The sequence below is a fragment of the Cotesia glomerata genome, linkage group LG9 (genome assembly GCF_020080835.1).
Source record: "Cotesia glomerata isolate CgM1 linkage group LG9, MPM_Cglom_v2.3, whole genome shotgun sequence".
NCBI lineage: Eukaryota > Metazoa > Arthropoda > Insecta > Hymenoptera > Braconidae > Cotesia > Cotesia glomerata.
The window spans coordinates 348,141-368,116 of NC_058166.1; the positions used below are offsets into that span (position 1 = coordinate 348,141).

General features: G+C 29.9%; 3 protein-coding genes and 1 long non-coding RNA gene across 6 annotated transcripts in view; 2 read left to right on the plus strand and 2 right to left on the minus strand.

Moving 5' to 3' along the window:
* LOC123271366 overlaps positions 1-19,976 on the plus strand; it is a 90,472-nt gene that overhangs the window by 54,255 nt on the left and 16,241 nt on the right. The gene's annotated exons all lie outside the window — the stretch shown is intronic.
* On the plus strand, positions 55-3,413 carry LOC123271358. The gene is made up of 4 exons (XM_044737664.1): positions 55-238; positions 299-396; positions 882-1,103; positions 3,065-3,413. Exons 1-4 carry the CDS (start codon positions 151-153, stop codon positions 3,362-3,364), a joined length of 708 nt encoding a protein of 235 aa, XP_044593599.1. The 5' UTR covers positions 55-150; the 3' UTR covers positions 3,365-3,413.
* LOC123271356 (transcription factor A, mitochondrial-like) lies at positions 3,411-6,730 on the minus strand. The gene is made up of 4 exons (XM_044737663.1): positions 6,556-6,730; positions 6,000-6,372; positions 3,970-4,068; positions 3,411-3,660 (listed from the first exon to the last, which is right to left on the minus strand). Exons 1-4 carry the CDS (start codon positions 6,609-6,611, stop codon positions 3,445-3,447), a joined length of 744 nt encoding a protein of 247 aa, XP_044593598.1. The 5' UTR covers positions 6,612-6,730; the 3' UTR covers positions 3,411-3,444.
* Positions 7,011-17,474, minus strand: LOC123271346 (myotubularin-related protein 2). Of its 3 annotated transcripts, none has more exons than XM_044737642.1 (6): positions 17,271-17,474; positions 17,019-17,214; positions 9,696-9,797; positions 8,615-9,622; positions 7,833-8,164; positions 7,011-7,766 (listed from the first exon to the last, which is right to left on the minus strand). In XM_044737642.1, exons 2-6 carry the CDS (start codon positions 17,130-17,132, stop codon positions 7,415-7,417), a joined length of 1,908 nt encoding a protein of 635 aa, XP_044593577.1. In that variant the 5' UTR covers positions 17,133-17,214; positions 17,271-17,474; the 3' UTR covers positions 7,011-7,414. The 3 variants fall into 3 exon arrangements, with proteins under 3 accessions (XP_044593577.1, XP_044593576.1, XP_044593578.1); XM_044737641.1 differs by having other exon boundaries at positions 9,687-9,797; XM_044737643.1 differs by lacking the exon at positions 9,696-9,797.

The following is a 19,976-nucleotide window of genomic DNA, read 5'->3' on the forward strand; positions in this document are numbered from 1 at the left end:
TAAAAATTGCAATATATAACCTAGTCAATATTTTTTTACTCTCTGTAAAAAATAAGTTTGTTAGTAAATAAATAAATAACATACCGTGTAATTTAATAATAATAATTATTATAATTAAGTATATATATTAATAAATATTAATTAATAAAAATGGCTGACGCAGCTGCGAAAAGAGAAGCGAGACGAAGGAGAATTCTTGAGAATTCTGAGTCACGATTCCAAAAAATTTCTGGACGGGGTAAATATTTATTTTTTTTTTTTTAATTTGTGGATTATTTATTGATTTTTTATTTTTTAGATACTAGTGATGATATTGGTAATGGAATTAGTCAAGAATTTTTTGTGGAACCGGCTGAGGAAATTGTTTTGCCGAATCTCAGCAATCAAGACAACTGTGTAAATATTATTATTATTTTTATTAAATTTTTAAAAATTATAAATAATATTTTTTAATTATTTAAAATTGCTTAAGTAAAAAATAAATATTATTTTGTAATTTTAAAATAAAACTTAAAAAATTCTAATTTTTGCAAAAATAGTAGTTTTAAAAATTTACCAATTTTTATTAAATTAATTATTGGTCCTAAAAAAAAAAGTTCAAATGAAATTTGTAGCTTTAAGTCTCTTCTTTAAAAAAAATTTTGTCCGGTTTTTTAATTTTGATCAGAAAAAAAATTATGAATTTTTAAGTATCAAAAATATGAAAAATTTTTAAAAAATCGGGTTTTTTAAGTTGGGGGCGCTGAAAACTTTTTGAAAAAATTTTTTTTTTCAAAAAACTTGCAATGATTTTTAAAGCTAAGACTTTAAGGATTCTAAAAATCCCGGCGAAGACATAAAAATGTCAAGTTAACTATTTTTAATCCTCAATCAAACTTTAGGACTTCGTGAGCCCAGTCAGCCGCTCAACGAGTTATAATTCATCCGAGCCAGTGAACCCTGAGGAACTAGCAAATCTCCTGCGAGGAACCATAGGAAGTACAAAGCCTCCGAAGAAGCCTTCTCTCCTGAACAACTTCCTCTTCAACCGCTTTATCTACGCAGTCCTCGCTCTCATAATAAACTTTTTGATCATCCTGAAAATCGACAGTCCAGTCGGCAAGGTAATTTAAAATAAAAAAATTTAATTAAGATAATAATATTAACTTGCAATCTTGCAGTCACTCCGTGACTGCCGTGACTTGTAGACTATAAATAAATAAAATTTTGCTTTATTAAATAATGACTTTTGTTAAATTGCACTGTACTTTCTTAAATATTGACGTTTTTTAAGATATAAGCTCATTCTAATATTACACTCATCAAGAACTTTCATTTGAGTACCCACATGCATTTTTGGTGTATTTTTCACATATTTATATATATATATATGTATATATATATATATATATATATATATATATATATATATATATATATATATATATATATATATATATATGAAAAATTGATGTGGGTACTCAAATGAAAGGTCTCGATGAGTGTAACATCAATATGAGCTTATATATTTAAAAATGTCAATAGTTCACGAGTTACAAGGTCATTTCTGAAATAATGACCTTTTTTAAGATATAAGCTCATTTTGATGTTACACTCATCAAGAGCTTTCATTTGAGTACCCACATGCATTTTTGGTATATTTTTCATATATACATCTATAAAATATATATAAATGTATGAAATATATGAAAAATTGATGTGCGTACTCAAATGAAAGGTCTTGACGAGTGTAACATCGGGATGAGCTTATATCTTTAAAAATGTCAATATTTCACAAGATACAAGTTAATTTTTTAATTATTAACATTTTTAAAGATATAAACTCATCCCGATGGTACGCTCATCAAGAGCTTTCATTTGAGTACCCACATGAATTTTTTATATATTTTTCATGTATACATATATATTATATATAAATATATAAAATATATGAAGAATTGATGTGAGTACTTAAATTAAAGGTCTTGATGAGTGTAACATCAAGATGAGCTTATATCATTAAAAATGTCAATATTTAACGAGATACAAGGTAATTTCTTCATTATTAACATTTTTTTAAAGATATAATCTCATCCCGATGATATACTCATCAAGAGCTTTCATTTGAGTACCCACATGCATTTTTCATATATTTTATAAATTTATATATATTATATATATGTATGTATAAAAAATATATCAAAAATGCATGTAGGTACTCAAATGAAAGGTCTCGATGAGTATAGCATTGGGATGAGCTTATATCTTTAAAAATGTTATTAGTTTACAAGATACAAGTTAATTTTTTAATTATTAACATTTTTAAAGATATAAACTCATCCCGATGGTACACTCATCAAGAGCTTTCATTTGAGTACCCACATGAATTTTTTATATATTTTTCATATATACATATATATTATATATAAATATATAAAATATATGAAAAATTGATGTGAGTACTCAAATGAAAGGTCTTGATGAGTGTAACATCAAGATGAGCTTATATCTTTAAAAATGTCAATAGTTAACGAGATACAAGGTAATTTCTTCATTATTAACATTTTTAAAGATATAAGCTCATCCCGATGATATACTCATCAAGAGCTTTCATTTGAGTACCCACATGCATTTTTCATATATTTTATGAATTTATATATATTATATATATGTATATATGAAAAATATATAAAAAATTCATGTAGGTACTCAAATGAAAGGTCTCGACGAGTGTAGCATCGAGATGAGCTTATATCTTTAAAAATGTCAATATTTCACAAGATACAAGGTCATTTCTTAATTATTGACCTTTTTTAAGATATAAGCTCATATTAATGTTACACTCATCAAGACCTTTCATTTGAGTACCCATATGCATTTTCGATATATTCTTTATATACACATATATATAATATATATAAATATATAAAATATATGAAAAATTGATGTGGGTACTCAAATGAAAGGTCTTGACGAGTGTAACATTAGGATGAGATTATATCTTTAAAAATATCAATAGTTAACGAGATACAGGGTCATTTCTTAATTATGTAAAATTTTTCATTCTCTTAATAAAATATTGCAGAGTGTGATAACGCCGTTCCTGTTGCTGCTACTTCCTCGCGTGTACATCCTGACAACCCAAGAAAATTCTCCTCAGGAGAACATGATGTACGCGGTGCTGATGCTATGCAACATCCGGCCGTCTCTGATCAGCAAGTTAAAGAACTCTTACAAAATCTGGAGCCTGGTAGTCGACGACTTCAACATCTACATTTTTTCCTTCGTGATGTTCTACTTCACCATCACCAGGCACTTCATCGACTACGAGGAAGAACTCGCTAAACTCGAGACTGTCCAAGTGATAATTGATCCCTCAACTTGATCGAGGATTTTTGCTTTATTTACCAGTCAATAAATTCATATTGAAATTATAGAAAAAGAAAATTTTTATTCGCGGTACATTCAACGTTTTTTTTCATCCTGGCCGGTCTGGTCTTTCAAGTCCAGCAACACTTGCCGTCTGATCACGTCGAAGTGTCCCATCTGGATCATCTTTGCTTCCCAGTCGATCATGTCGTTCTTGTACTGCTCCATTAGCTTCTTTGCCTCTGTTTCGAATTTTTCTCGATTTTCGGAAGGTAATTTTGTCCATTCTTTGCTTACTTCAACCATCCAGTCCTAAAAATTTATTTTATTTATTTTATTATTATATTTTTAACAAAAAATGAATTTAAGAATTTAAAAAATCAAATTATTTATTTTTATTGCTTAATTAAATTGAAACTTATTTTTTCTAATCACTGTATTTTAATCTAAAGATTTTTTATTAATATTATTAATAGATATAAATTTTCCTCTTCAAGATAAAATTTGGCCGGTTCCAAAATTTTGATAAAGAAAAAAATTATGAATTTTTTTTATTTTGAACTCTGGAAATTATCAAAAAAAAAAGAAATTTTTTTTTTTTAAATTAAAAACAAAATTCACCTGAACAGCAGTATCTGGATCTTTGGACTTGACATGAGACATCATATATAAAATAAAAGCCGTCGGGGGTTTTTTAGGCTTGCCTAGCTCAAGTAGTCTCTAAAAAAAAATAATAATAATAATTAATAACCTTGCAGTCACTACGTGACTGCCGTGACTGTGAATTATAAATAAATAAAATTTTGCTTTATAAAATAATGATTTTTGTTAAATTGCACTGTACTTTCTTAAATAATGACGTTTTTAAAGATATAAGCTCATCTTGAAGTTACACTCATCAAGAGCTTTCATTTAAGTACCCGCATCAATTTTTCATATATTTCATATATTTATATATATATTATATATATGAATATATGAAAAATATATCAAAAATGCATGTAGGTACTCAAGTGAAAGGTCTCAATGAGTATAACATCAAGATGAGCTTATATCTTAAAAAATGTCAATAGTTCACGAGATACAAAGTCATTTCTTAATTATTGATATTTTTAAAGATATAAGCTCATCCCCATGTTAGACTTATCAAGAGCTTTCATTTAAGTACCCACATGCATTTTTGATATATTTTTCATATATTCATATATATAAATATATAAAATATATGAAAAATTGATGTGGGTACTCAAATGAAAGGTCTCGATGAGTGTAACATCAAGATGAGCTTATATCTTAAAAAATGTCAATAGTTCACAAAATACAAGGTCATTTCTTAATTATTGACATTTTTAAAGATATAAGCTCATTTTGATGTTGCACTCACTGAGAGCTTTCATATGAGTACCCACATGCATTTTTTATATATTTTTCATATATACATATATATGATATATATATAAATATATAAAATATATGAAAAATTGATGTGGGTACTCAAATGAAAGGTCTCGATGAGTGTAACATCAAGATGAGCTTATATCTTAAAAAATGTCAATAGTTCACAAAATACAAGGTCATTTCTTAATTATTGACATTTTTAAAGATATAAGCTCATTTTGATGTTGCCTTCACCGAGAGCTCTCATATGAGTACCCACATGCATTTTTTATATATTTTTCATATATACATATATATAATATATATAAATATATAAAATATATGACAAATTGATGTGGGTACTCAAATGAAAGGTCTCGATGAGTGTAACATCGGGATGAGCTTATATCTGTAAAAATGTCAACAGTTCACGAGATACAAGGTCATTTCTTAATTATTGACATTTTTAAAGATATAAGCTCATTTTGATGTTGCACTCACTGAGAGCTTTCATATGAGTACCCACATGCATTTTTTATATATTTTTCATATATACATATATATGATATATATATAAATATATAAAATATATGAAAAATTGATGTGGGTACTCAAATGAAAGGTCTCGATGAGTGTAACATCGGGATGAGCTTATATCTTAAAAAATGTCAATAGTTCACAAGATACAAGGTTATTTCTTCATTATTAACATTTTTAAAGATATAAGCTCATTTTGATGTTGCACTCACCGAGAGCTCTCATATGAGTACCCACATGCATTTTTTATATATTTTTCATATATACGTATATATGATATATATAAATATATAAAATATATGAAAAATTGATGTGGGTACTCAAATGAAAGGTCTCGATGAGTGTAACATCAAGATGAGCTTATATCTTTAAAAATGTCAACAGTTCACGAGATACAAGGTCATTTCTAAAATATTGACCTTTTTTAAGATATAAGCTCATTTTGATGTTACACTCATTAAGAGCTTTCATTTGAGTACCCACATGCATTTTTGATATATTTTTCATATATATATGTATAAAATATATATAAATGTATGAAATATATGAAAAATTGATGTGGGTACTTAAATGAAAGGTCTCGATGAGTGTAACATCGGAATGAGCTTATATCTATAAAAATGTCAATAGTTCTCGAGATACAAGGTCATTCCTTCAATATGTATCTAGAGATATATTTTCAAACGCAGCCTTATTTTTTTAACAATATGGATAATAATGATAAAAAAAATACTGACAGCTCTTAACACGTTTTTCTTTTTGTTAGTCTCAACCCTGCGATTCTCTTCTTCAATGGCCTTCTTTTGCTCGTCAGTGAGCTTCCTTTCATAGTCCATCATCTGGTGACTGTATTTAAGCATGTCCTGCCTGTATTGATCCTGAAGTTCCTTTTTAAGAGCTGGGTCGCACTGTGCCCATTTTTGCCCGTATAGTCTGCAGAGATCGGGCACCTTCGCCTCCGGAAATTTCTCCTTAAGTTCACCACGTACCAACGCGGTGTACCTAAGGAAGGCGTTTGGCGGCCGCTTCGGACGTTCAGGAAGGTCTAATCTTTGCTCCATCAGTCTTCGCTTCGATCCAGAGTAGTCTCGGGAAATCACCAGAAAATTTCTAAAAATTAATTTTTAATTATTTTTCTAAAAATTAATTATTTTTCTAAAAATTAATTATTAATTACTTTTCAAAAATTAATTATTAGTTACTTTTCTAAAAATTAATTATTTGTCTAAAAATTAATAATGAATTATTTTTAAAATTTTTGATTTTTAAAATTAAAGTAAATAAAATTCTTACCTTGGCAGTGAAAATATTTTTGTGGTACAAAAATTCAGCAATTTGTTGCTCGCCATTTTTTTTATTTTTTGGTTTATTTAACGGGCAAATTTTTAGATTGTTTATAAAAAAATATTTTATTGCTTGATTAATTAGTTATAAAGTAAAGTGCTTCAGGTAACTGCGGTGTTATAATTTTTATTGTTGTTTGAGGTTATGCTTTTTTATTTTAGTACTCAAGCGAGTTGTAGGGACCGCTAGTGGGTAAAAAAACAGCGGGAAATTTTGAAAGTTAAGAAATTTGAAAATTTGGATGAAAAAAAAATATTTACAATATTTTTTATTAAATTGTTAATTATTCACAAAAATTAAACTAATAAAAATTTTCAAAACTATAAAAATAAAAATAAATATTTTTTTTTCTACTATCACTCATAAAATTATTAATAAAAATACATAAATACTTAAATCAGCAATTATCAAGTTCAAAATTAATTTATTCAAAATTTCATAACAAAAAGCGCCTTTTTCCCACTTTTTTGCCAAAACTCCGCCTATTTATTCTTTTTCTCCCCCACTTTTAAACTTATTTCCTTTTTTTATAATAAAATTAACCTAATTACACTTAAAATAATAAAAATTCTTTATTAGTTTTTAATTATTTACTTAATTTAATCTTCCAAACTCAAAATTTTCCCCACTATTACTTAAACCCACCCATTTTTCCTACCACGCCTTTAACTCCGCCTTAAGAATGATAAGACCCGCCCTGAGAACTATAAGCTTCTCCCCGTTCCACAAACCACGCCCCTTTCTCAAAAAAACTCCCAAAAATTCTATTATTTCAGCCTCAAATTTTATTTCTGGCCTCTTACAAATCTTAACTATGAATTTGGATCCTCTGATTTCTTGTAGCCCTGACATTAAGTTCCCTCCTGCACTCCTCAGCCTGCTTCTCCAGCTGTTCCTTTAAGACAAGCAACTCTCTCGTCCTCTGATAAACAGGGTCCTGTTGCCGCATACTGGGGTTCCAGCGACAGTAGAGTCCTTTCCAGAGCTTGACGTACCTGATACTGGCGGTAGGCAGCAGCACCGTCTGATACCCAGCCCAGTAGAGGGGGTTCATGTATAACGCAACCTGAGAATTGATCATGGACCAGAGCGACACCGTTCTTTGCTTGACTCCTTCAGCGACTCTTTCCCTCTCGCTGCTAAAGAGGAAAGTTCCGAACCTGAAAAAAACCAGAACTTCAGCACCTGCTAAAGTTTTATCAAGTTTTAGTCGCAGGAATTCTTACCTGCAGCTGTAGAGGTGGTCCAGGATGGTCACCAGGAAGTGCTCGTTGAACTGGAAGGCGTTCGGGAACTGCTGGGTGATCTGCCAGACGCAGTCGATGAACTGGAGGAACACTGGGCTTCTGTCTGCGTCGCTGTGGTGCTCGTCCCCGTGACCGATCCTCTGGGAGAATTTGTGCCCAAAGGACAGCCATTCCTTCTCGATCAGTACTTCAAATCCCTTTATGGTCCTGTAGTAGGGGTCCAACAGCAGCATTGCTAAGGCTGTAAGTTGAACTGTCCTGTCCCAACCGTCGGAACAATGAACTAACACTGATGTCTTGTGACTTTCGACCTGAATAGAATAGTTATTTACTTAATTCAATCTTTTAAACTCAAAATTCCGCACATTATTACTTAAACCCGCCCATTTCTCCCTACTAAACCTTTAACTCCGCCTTAGGAACAATAAACTCGGCCCTGTTCCAATAAAAAAACCGCCCATTTCTCCTCATTACGCCTTTAACTCCGCCCTAAGAACGATAAGCTCTGCCGTAGGAACAATAAGCTCCGCCCTGTTCCACAAAATACGCCCCTTTCTTAAAAAATCGCAAAAATTCCGTAATTTCAGCCTCAAATTTTATTTCTGACCTCTTTCAAATCTAATAATATTAATTAAGTGATGATAAATTTCTTTACAACCATAATAAAAGAATCAAACAAAATTTATTTTAAAGAGGAAACAATTTTCTTAAAGAACCTCTAGTTAATTAACTACAAATCAAGAACTTAGAAGCATCCTTACCTTCTCAACAATCCTAACAGCTCCAAACAAAATGCACTTCAGATGCTTGAGCCACATGGTAGCCTCAATCCCAGAGAGCCATTTAGCCTCATCAATAGTCGGAAAGCATAGTTCCGTAAGCTTCCGCATGCTCTCCCTCATCACATGAATATTATGAATATCCAAAAAAACGAGTTCCGCGTTCTGATAAGCATCTTCGGACTCGTACCCGCCCCCTTTGGCGCGATTAGCAATGGCATTGGGCATGGGCCGAGCGTCCATGATGAACAGTTTGTGACTCTGCGCATTAGCGTCCATGATCAGCTGGACATACCTTTCGTCTTCGGGGCTTCTTTTAGCGGCGACGCCGACAAGAGGCTGCGCGCACCTGGTGATCGTCGCTTGAGACTCCGGATGGATCCAAGAGAGAACTGGAAGGCGCCCCCTGCTCCTAAAAGCCGCACTAGCCGCTAAATCCTCGTCAGTAGCCGCGGTAGGAACCGCCCAGATCGCGGGATAAGAGTCGCAGATGGCGTAACTGTCGTTGATCCTCGTGATCTTCCACATGTCATTGTTGACGCCCATTCTCTTGAGCTCCGCAATTGGCTCGTAGACCGCCCACCCGTTCTCCGGAAAAGTCTCCGAGTACTCGAACGCAAACAGCGGAAGCTTGTGGCTCAGCGGAAACGAGTACTGGTGGAGTTTCTCGAATACGTCTCGCCTTGAATGGTTCTCCTGCTTGTGTGCGAACCGCAAGTTCCGCATGTCCTTGCAGAACACTTCTATTCCGTAGGAGTTCTCGCCCCTAGACGAGGCTCCGCCCACTTTTTCTATTCGCGAAATCACGCCCAATGGAACCTCGACTGTGTACGGAGTTTCACGGTCGCTCGAACGGAAGTACAGCTTGTAGTTTGTTACAGTCAGAACCCCGCGAGAGGGCCCTGAGTAGGGACAGAGGTACGTCACTTCCCTTGCGACTCCTTGCCGGCGCTCTCCGTTCAATAATGGCGGCCCGCTATCGCCCAAGTTCTGGAAAAGTAATTTCCCGTGCTTAGAGGGTAATTTCGAGTTTTTTAGGGGCTTTTGTTATTACCGGGCTTACTCTGTCGTCTTTTTTAGTCTCCAACGCGGAGATTATATTGTTATCTGTAGAAGTCGAGCTGGTGGAGAAGCTTTTTGATTGAGATGCTTTTTCCCAACTCTCCTTTGTTAGCAGTTAGACAAATTAGTAAGGTTAAATTTGAAACTTTCTCTTAGGGTTAATGACGCCTCCGTTAGAGGGCGCAGGTTCTATTTTAAGGCTTATGAGGAATTAGAATTTCAAAATTTGGCGCGATTTTTAAATATAGGTTTTTTTTAATGCGTAAGCGTTACGGACACCTTTAGAGAGAGTTTAGAATTTTTTTAGTTTTGTTAGTAAGATAAATGGTTAAATTAAAAAGTAGTGTTAAAATTTGTGGTCATATAAAATATAGTCATAAAAATTTAAAAAATTTACAAATTTTTGTATTTTTTTTCTTTAATTTCTTGAGTTAAAATTTATTTTTTAATTGAAAATTTGAGAATTAAGGTAAAGGACCCCATTAGTGGCACTACAAGAAAGGGCATTAACAAAATGATTTTGTTATTATAGTTAAAGTACAAATATTTAATTTTTTTTCTACTTAATGCCTTCATTAATGTTAAAACTTACATAATTAATTTTTAAAATTTTAATTTTTCCAAATTTATCATTATTTATAATTATTTAAAATTCATTATTCAAATGACCCCATTAATGGCAGGGCCAATAATCCTCTGACCCAATTAGTGGCATACTACTGACCCCTTTAGTGGCGGATCTAACTCGTATGCGTAAAATTTTTCAAAAAGTATATTATAAACACTAACGTATTATTTATAAAGACATTTATTAGAAAAAGAATTATAAAATTAACAATAATTGAATTTAAAATTATTTAAGCAAAAATATATTCTTGATGACTTTTAAAATACTCGTATTGAGATTGTTAATAACTGGACAATCAGACAGAACGTTTATCAACGTAAACAGATTTGCTATATAAAAAGGTTAGAGTGCCTTTGATTTTAACATTGGCGGTAATTGGCGCTAGAGAATTTGGGACGGCCTCTTTTACCCAGATTCCGATTACACAGATGGCGCTATTACCCAGATCCCTTTGACACATATCCCGATTACGCAGATTGTGATTAAACAGATTTTCTATTACACAGATTACTTATTACTCAGATAACCGATTACACAGAAAATCTTTAACGCAGATCCCGATGACGCAGATAATTTAAATTTTTAAATGATAAATGCCATAATAAAGCCAAGCACTAAAAGTGCCTGAAATTTTTAAATTGCCGCCATCAAAACATGCCGGATGAGCATGTAATCTAGCTATTGGTTGAATTTAAGGTTCAAGGTGTGCACGGAGCGCTTTATTGAAGTATCTACAGTGTATATGTGTAAAATCCCGCGTTGGTTGAATTTTTTATTAGATACTTGATATAATGAATCAACAAAATTACAGGTTAAAGATTAGAGCTATATAGGTAAGTAAACATATTTATTATTTATATTAAAAGTTCGGGTTTGAAGTTTAAATATAATTAGTTCAATTACCCCCAAGCGGGGATGAATCGAACCATTTGACGCGTTTGCATAAATTAATCATTTAAGAATCAATGTTGTTTATTGACTAATTTATGGATCGATAATTAGAGAAGACACAATAAATTACCATTCCAAGAAAAAAAAAAAATTAGACAAACGGTTGACCCTGAAGGCCATCCCTGCAACTTCCCGCCACTTACATACCTAGGCGCTTAAAATTGCACTAATAATTGCTCTTCAAGCTCAAAAAAACAACTTATGTCTTATTTTGAGCTCTCCAAGCTCAAAGAGATAATCTTTCTATACTTTTGACATAGAATTTAATTTCACATAACTTCACACTAATAGATTTGTTTATAGTTAAAAAGATTTGTTAATATTTAACAAATCATTTATTAGAAGCCATTTGTTAAGCCTTAACAAATATTTCTTAGTATTTAAAAAGATTTATTAATACTTAATAAATGAATATCAGATTTATTGAATACAAACAAATCATTTTGAATACTAAGAAATATTTATTTAACATTAAAAAATGGTCTCTAATAAATGATTTGTTAGCTATTAACAAATATTATTTAATACAAATAAATCCTTCTATCAGTGCAGTCAATTCGTTCAAGAGATATCATAAACGAAAGAAAACCGAAAAGTGTTTTCTGCACATAACTTCACATAATTTCACATAATTTCAGTCGATTCGTTCAAGAGAAATCATGAACGAAACAAAACCGAAAAGTGTTTCCTGCGCATAATTTTACATAATTTCACATAATTTCAGCCAGTTCGTTTAAGAGATATCATGAACGAAAGAAAACCGAAAAGTGTATTCTGCACATAACTTCACATAATTTCACATAATTTCACATAATTTCAATCAATTCGTTCAAGTGTTTTTTCCACATAACTTCACATAACTTTACATTATTTTGCATAAGTTCACATAACATTTCTTTTCGGATCGTTTTTGATGAGATAGTATAATTTTTAGACTTTTGAGCTCGAAGAAGCATAGAAAAGCTATCTCTCCAAGCTCGGAGAGCTCAAAATAATACATAAATCGATCCAAAAAAAATTAGGAAAACGGTTGACCCTGAAGGCCATCCCTGCAACTTCCCGCTAATTTCATACTTTGGCGCTTAAAATTGCACCAATGACGTTTTTGAGCTCTTCGAGCTCAAAAATACAATTTATGGGTTATTTTGAGCTCTCCGAGCTCAGATTGCTTTCCTATCCTTTAAAGCTCTTCGAGCTCAAAAGTCTGATAGAGATTTGATAAGACACTATTTTTTGAATTTTTAAACCACAATAACTTTTGAATGAATAAACCGATTTTTACGCGGTTAGAAGCATTCGACGCAGTTTTTCAAGCCTCACAAAGAATCTCAAATTTTGAATTGATCGCGCTAGGAATTTTGGAGTTATTCCGAAAAAACACTTTTCGGTTTCTCTTTCGTTCACGATATCTCTTGAATGAATCAACCGATTTTGACCGGACTGGTGGCGATCGACGTGGTTTTTTGAGGTTAAGAGCTGATTAGTTTTTGGAATTGAACTATTAAGCCGTTTAAAAGTTATTCCAAATAACCACATTTGAAAAAAATTTTTTTTTCAGTTTTTTGAAGATTTCTCAAAATCTATTGATCTGAATCGGTCCAAATAGTTTTTAAAATCTAAGTTTGGTCAAGCCCTTTCGAATGGCACCAACCGCGATGAAATCGGTCAAGCCGTTCAAAAGTTATAAGCGGTTCACATACTTTCACACACACACACACACACACACACACACACACACACACACACACACATACATACAGACGCCGTGACAACCTCGCGGGGATAGTCAGGGAAGCTTCCTGTGACCTTTAAACGTCGAGATTGGATGAAAACTCGATTTTTGCAAAACGGGGTGAAAACAATAACTTCCCGATTTTTGAAAATCTTCGATTTTCGTAGCGGGAAGTTAAAAATATTATTTAGTTTTAATTCGAATAATAAAAAATTGTTGAAAATTTTTGGGTTCAATTGACCCCCTTCTCCCCTACTTTGAATTAAAAATTTTATAGATTATAATCTTTATATATTAAGAAATATATAAAATCAATAGTAATTAATAAATTTAAAAACTATTAAAAATAATAAAAATATTTATTAAAAAAAAGTAAAGTTATATATATATTAATATATATTATATATTAAAAGATATATTGAAATATATAAAGAAAATATACATAAGTGAACATATGTAAAAATTAAAATAGGACCAAATATAAGAACGAATCAGGGTAAATTTTTTCGATTTGAAAATCTCTCCTAAATGAAAACTTCTGTAATAAAATAAATGAAAACTTATTTTATCAAAGAAGTCATTTGTTTAACGAAGCGCAGCATAATTTCGCCATTTAATAAACATTTAAATAATAAATTTTCTTACGCGATAAAATAATTAAGATTTTGCTATGGAAGACTTCGAAATAGAAGATTTCTCAACTTACCGTCAGCCTTCTTGTAAGTAATCTATATTATTAGGAAAATAATTGAAATTTTGAAATTTTGTGGCCGGTGTATTTATATGATTAAGTGGGTTTTCATGGTTAAATTTGGTATCGTTGGAAAAGTTTTGGCCTGGAGTTGTACCTTTTCATGGTTTTATGTCATTCTTACCAATAGTCAATTTATAATGATAAGTCTAGATGCTAGATCTCTAAAATGCTTTACCTCTAGATACATAATTAAGAAATGACCTTGTATCTTGTGAACTATTGACATTTTTAAAGATATAAGCTCATCAAAAACTTTCATTTGAGTACCCACATCAATTTTTATGTATATATGAAAAATATATCAAAAATGCATGTGGGTACTCAAATAAAAGCTCTTGATGAGTGTAACATCAAGATGAGCTTATATCTTCAAAAACGTCAATAGTTAAAAAAGTACAGTGCAATTTAACAAAAATCATTATTTAATAAAGCAAAATTTTATTTATTTTTAGTTCACAAGTCACGGCAGTCATATAATGACTACAAGGTTGCCAGTATTTATATTAAAATGTGAAATTTTTTTTTATTTATAAATTATTATTTTATTTTCATATTTATATATTTTATATAATTTTTATTCCATCTTTTTGCATGTTTCTTTAAATATTTATTTACATATTTATGTTATTGTTTTAAATAATTGATTTTCTATTTTATTAAAGGGAGCCCTGAAATGGAGAGCATGTTAATGTGGATCCGATTTGTGGATTATGAGCAGTATTTTAAAACAAGACGGTGGTCTGATGTCGACTTTCCCCGTAAATCCCTCTGGAAGTAAGTAATTTCAATTAAGTATTTATTTAAATAATATGTCTTTGGACTTTGATAAACATTTTTTTCAATATTTAGTGCAATTGCAAACGATCCAAGACTCCAAAACAGATTCACAGGAGTTGATTGTTGGCTGCGATTTTCATCTTTGGTTAAGAACTATAATGTAATATATTTTCTACATATTTAAACGTTTAATTTTTCTTATATCGCGTTTCAGATGCCATAAGGGCGTATCAAAAAAAATTTTTTTTTGGGAACCGACGTATTTTTTCATGAAGTTATGTGCAGAATACACTTTTCGGTTTTCTTTCGTTCATGATATCTCTTAAACGAACTGGCTGAAATTATGTGAAATTATGTAAAATTATGTGCAGGAAACACTTTTCGGTTTTGTTTCGTTCATGATTTCTCTTGAACGAATCGACTGAAATTATGTGAAATTATGTGAAATTATGTGAAGTTATGTGCAGAAAACACTTTTCGGTTTTCTTTCGTTTATGATATCTCTTGAACGAATTGACTGCACTGATAGAAGGATTTATTTGTATTAAATAATATTTGTTAATAGCTAACAAATCATTTATTAGAGACCATTTTTTAATGTTAAATAAATATTTTTTAGTATTCAAAATGATTTGTTTGTATTCAATAAATCTGATATTCATTTATTAAGTATTAATAAATCTTTTTAAATACTAAGAAATATTTGTTAAGGCTTAACAAATGGCTTCTAATAAATGATTTGTTAAATATTAACAAATCTTTTTAACTATAAACAAATCTATTAGTGTGAAGTTATGTGAAATTAAATTCTATGTCAAAAGTATAGAAAGACTATCTCTTTGAGCTTGGAGAGCTCAAAATAAGACATAAGCTGTTTTTTTGAGCTCGAAGAGCAATTATTAGTGCAATTTTAAGCGCCTAGGTATGTAAGTGGCGGGAAGTTGCAGGGATGGCCTTCAGGGTCAACCGTTTGTCTAATTTTTTTTTTTCTTGGAATGGTAATTTATTGTGTCTTCTCTAATTATCGATCCATAAATTAGTCAATAAACAACATTGATTCTTAAATGATTAATTTATGCAAACGCGTCAAATGGTTCGATTCATCTCCGCTTGGGGGTAATTGAACTAATTATATTTAAACTTCAAACCCGAACTTTTAATATAAATAATAAATATGTTTACTTACCTATATAGCTCTAATCTTTAACCTGTAATTTTTTTGATTCATTTGTTGATTCATTATATCAAGTATCTAATAAAAAATTCAACCAACGCGGGATTTTACACATATACACTGTAGATACTTCAATAAAGCGCTCCGTGCACACCTTGAACCTTAAATTCAACCAATAGCTAGATTACATGCTCATCCGGCATGTTTTGATGGCGGCAATTAAAAAATTTCAGGCACTTTTAGTGCTTGGCTTTATTATGGCATTTATCATTTAAAAATTTAAATTTTCTGCGTCATCGGGATCTGCGTTAAAGATTTTCTGTGTAATCGGTTATCTGAGTAATAAGTAATCTGTGTAATAGAAAATCTGTTTAATAACAATCTGCGTAATCGGGATATGTGTCAAAGGGATCTGGGTAATAGCGCCATCTGTGTAATCGGAATCTGGGTAAAAGAGGCCGTCCCGAGAATTTTCGTGCCCCTACAAGTGACATTTTTGTTTTTTTTTGTAATAATATTTATTTTAAAAAAAGTAAATAAATAATTTTGTGATTCTATAGACTTTTAAAAATTTGTAATGATAATTGCTAGTATAATTATATAAGAAAAATATTTAAAAATTCGCTTTTAAAAATGTGACCAATGTTAACCGTATTATTAAGAAATTAAAAATTTGCTTGAGGTTTCAGTTTGGTTGAAAAAGAAAATTTTTTTTTTTACTTAAAAGATTTTCCCTGAAATGAAAATTGAAGATTTTTGTGATCTAGAGGTCTTAAAGATTGAAAATAAAATACTCATAGTGGAAATTAATGATTAAATTGATTAAATAAATAGCAACATCAATTAAACTGCCACTAAAGGGGTCTTTTACCTTATAACATTCCTAACTCTGAGAGTAAGATAGTAAATTTAATTATTATTATATATTATTCACATTGACCATCAGGCGAGGCGATTGGTTCGTTCAATTATTTATTGTTTTATCAACAAAGAATTTTTAAGTGCAGAATTTTTATATTAGCAGACATCTGGTAGCTGAAGTATAAAATTTGTAAGCAGTTTTGGCTAAATTAAAAAAATGTCAATTTATTATTTTTAAGTATTCTATTTAAAAAAAATTTTTTTTAATATTTATTAAAATAAAAAAAAAATTATGAATAGAATTTTTTATTAATATTGTTAGAAAATAAATATTTATAACCTAAAAACCTACCAGACATTTGCTACTTAAAAAAAAATAATTTTCTGCTTCCTTAAAATAAAAAATTACTTATTAACAATAAAAAAAAAAAAAAAAACAAAATTTACCGATTCATGGCCTATTTTGGAGTTGAGCGAGCTGCTTTTGCTGGAGTTTAATGAATCCGTGCTCGCATTCTTCGAATTATCTGCTAGCAATTCTGCGCTTCCTCTCTTCTCCATTTTTTAGCTCGAATTTTATTCAATTTTAAATAATAAATATATTATTTAAAAAATCAGTGTCTGGAGTCGATCATTTTGACAGCTGAAAAATAACAAAATAATTAACCTATAATTTCCAACAATGACATTCGTACTTACCACGCCCTAAATTCTATTTCAATTATTTACCCGCAAAGATTTAAAAAAAAAGTTTTTTAGTTTTATTTAAATGACAAGTTCAATTATTTTTTAAATTATTGCTTGTAATTATTAAAGAGTATTTAGGTAATAATTAATCACAGCTTGTTGTACTTGTTGTCAACAATTGTCAGTTACTCTCTTTTTTTTTGTAAGTTTAATATTTCGCCGCTGTGGCGTTTATGGCGGGAAAAATTTAAATTTAAATTTTAAAATAATAATATTAATTCTTTTTTAATATTTAATTATTTATTTCTGTAATAAAATTTTTATTGTCAACAATTGTCAGTTACATTTTTTTTTGTAAGTTTAAATTTTAATCTAATAATAATAATAATGCAATTTTTTCAGAAATTTTCTGTATTTTTAATCTTTAATTAATAACTTTTTTTCTAATTAAAATTAAGGAACTGGACTAAATTTATTTTAAATAAGATAGAGCTGCAATTTTTATCAAAAAATTGTATTCCAAGTCCAATAATTTATTTAATAAAAAATATCAAAGTTGAAAATTTATTTTTGAAAAATTTATACAAGTTTTAAATAGTATAAAATTAAGAACTTGAATTATTTTAAAAAAAAAGGAGGTTTCAATAAAATATAGACGAATTAGATAATTATAATTTGTTTATTCAATATTGAACATAATAATCATTATTACCTAATATATTTAATAAAAATTGTCTAAGTTAAAAAAACTATAATTATAACTAAAAAATTTACTATTATAATTGTAATTAAATTAATGTCTTCGCCGATATTTTTAGAATCTTCATTCCTTCAGCTTTAAAACCCACTATTAATTTTTAAAATTCCAAAATTTTATCGCAAACTTTTCAGCGCCCCCATGAAGAATTCTAAAATTTTTAAATTTTCATTGAATATTTCTATTAAATTTTTAAATAATTCTAAATAAAAAATTTCTATCTTGGCTGTAAATTTCCATGTGAATAATTCGAGGTGAATAATCATTAAATTAATGATCCGGATTAATTTTGACAGAGATGTCGCAACAATTTCGGACATTCGAGCAAACAGAATCAAGCAAGTAGACTATAAGCTCCGCAAATAGTTGACTTGCGTCAAACTAAATATTTTATCAACAATTCTTTTGTCCATTCCGAGGTTCAACGGCCAATTGTTTGATCCCTCGCGGTTTTGATAATGCCGTAAAAATACCGTAATTTTTCGGCATTTATGCTCATGCCGTATATTTACCGTTATAATTCGGTAATAATGCGGTTAAACTATAGTTGTTTTGGCCAGTTTTTATACTGTAGTTATCCAGTATATATACTGCACTTATGCTGTACAGTTACCAAAAATATACTATACAATTACCGCATTAATGCCCAAATTTTACCCAAAAAATTCCCAATAATTACCGTAATAATACAGTAATTTTGCCGAATATTTTCTGACATAATGGACAATTATTAAAGATTTAGTTTTATTTTTAGTTCACTTCTATGTTAGAAATGCATAAAATGAAAAATTTCAAATTTTGCTTTTTATTCTCCATCGCTACTTTGCAAAAACAAATACTGTTTTTGAATAAAAAATATGTACTTAGAATATTATTTTTTAATTAGGTATTTAGCGATAATTAATATAAAATAATACATATGTTAAGTAAATATATTCTAATTTTAATTTCAATTTTTAATTTCTCACTTAGAAAATTGCAAATTTTCTAAAATCGAAAAGTTATATTGTTTCACATATATAACTATATTATTTAATTTTAAATATGCTTATCGTAAGATGGACGGTGTGGCTTAATGTATATTGAATAAGCAAAAAAACACTATGGCATAGACCGGGTAGCTCAAATGGTAGAGTAGCCGACATGTCCTCAGGAGGTTCTGGGTTCGAATCCTAGTCCGAGCGTTATTTAATTTGACACCATTTTTTAAATATGGTTTTAATACAGTCATTTTACCGCCTTATTACCGTAAAAATGCCGCATTTTCAGCGTAAATGTATCGCATTTTTACGGTAAATGTTCCGTAATTTTTCGATAAAAAAACTGACCAAAACAACCGAAAAAATGCTGAAAAAATACCGCATTAATACTGTATAATTGCGACATTTTTTTGGCATTTACAAAACCGCTAGGGATTTTATTAATAAGAAATTGACCCGAATTTTCCATATAAATTCGCCCGTTTCCAAGCAGAAGTTATTAATCGTCATCTCGATCATCAACCTGCAGATTTTCACTAAAAGTGAGTGCTGGAAAATTTATTACTTCTATTTAACTATTACCTGGGAATAATTTTCCTTCGATTATTAAAGATTGAAATGCTGAAAGCAATTTAGTCTCCACTAAAAAAATAACTAATGATATTTTTAATTCCGATAATTTTTTAAAAAGTTTTCAGCGCCCCCAACTCAAAAAATAAATTTTTTACGAATTTTTCGTGTTTTTTATACTTAAAAAATTCATAATGTTTTTTCTAATTAAAATTAAGTAACCGGACTGGATTTATTTAAAAGAAGAGATTTAAATTTACTATTTTTGTGCAAAACTTTTTTTCCTAAAACTAATATCTTAGGAGATATCTTAAGAACTAGTATAATAATTAAATGTTTAAATAAATTAAAAATAAAATTCATGCGATAAAAAATATAATTTTATTTATTTAAGAGTAAATTTTGTTAAAT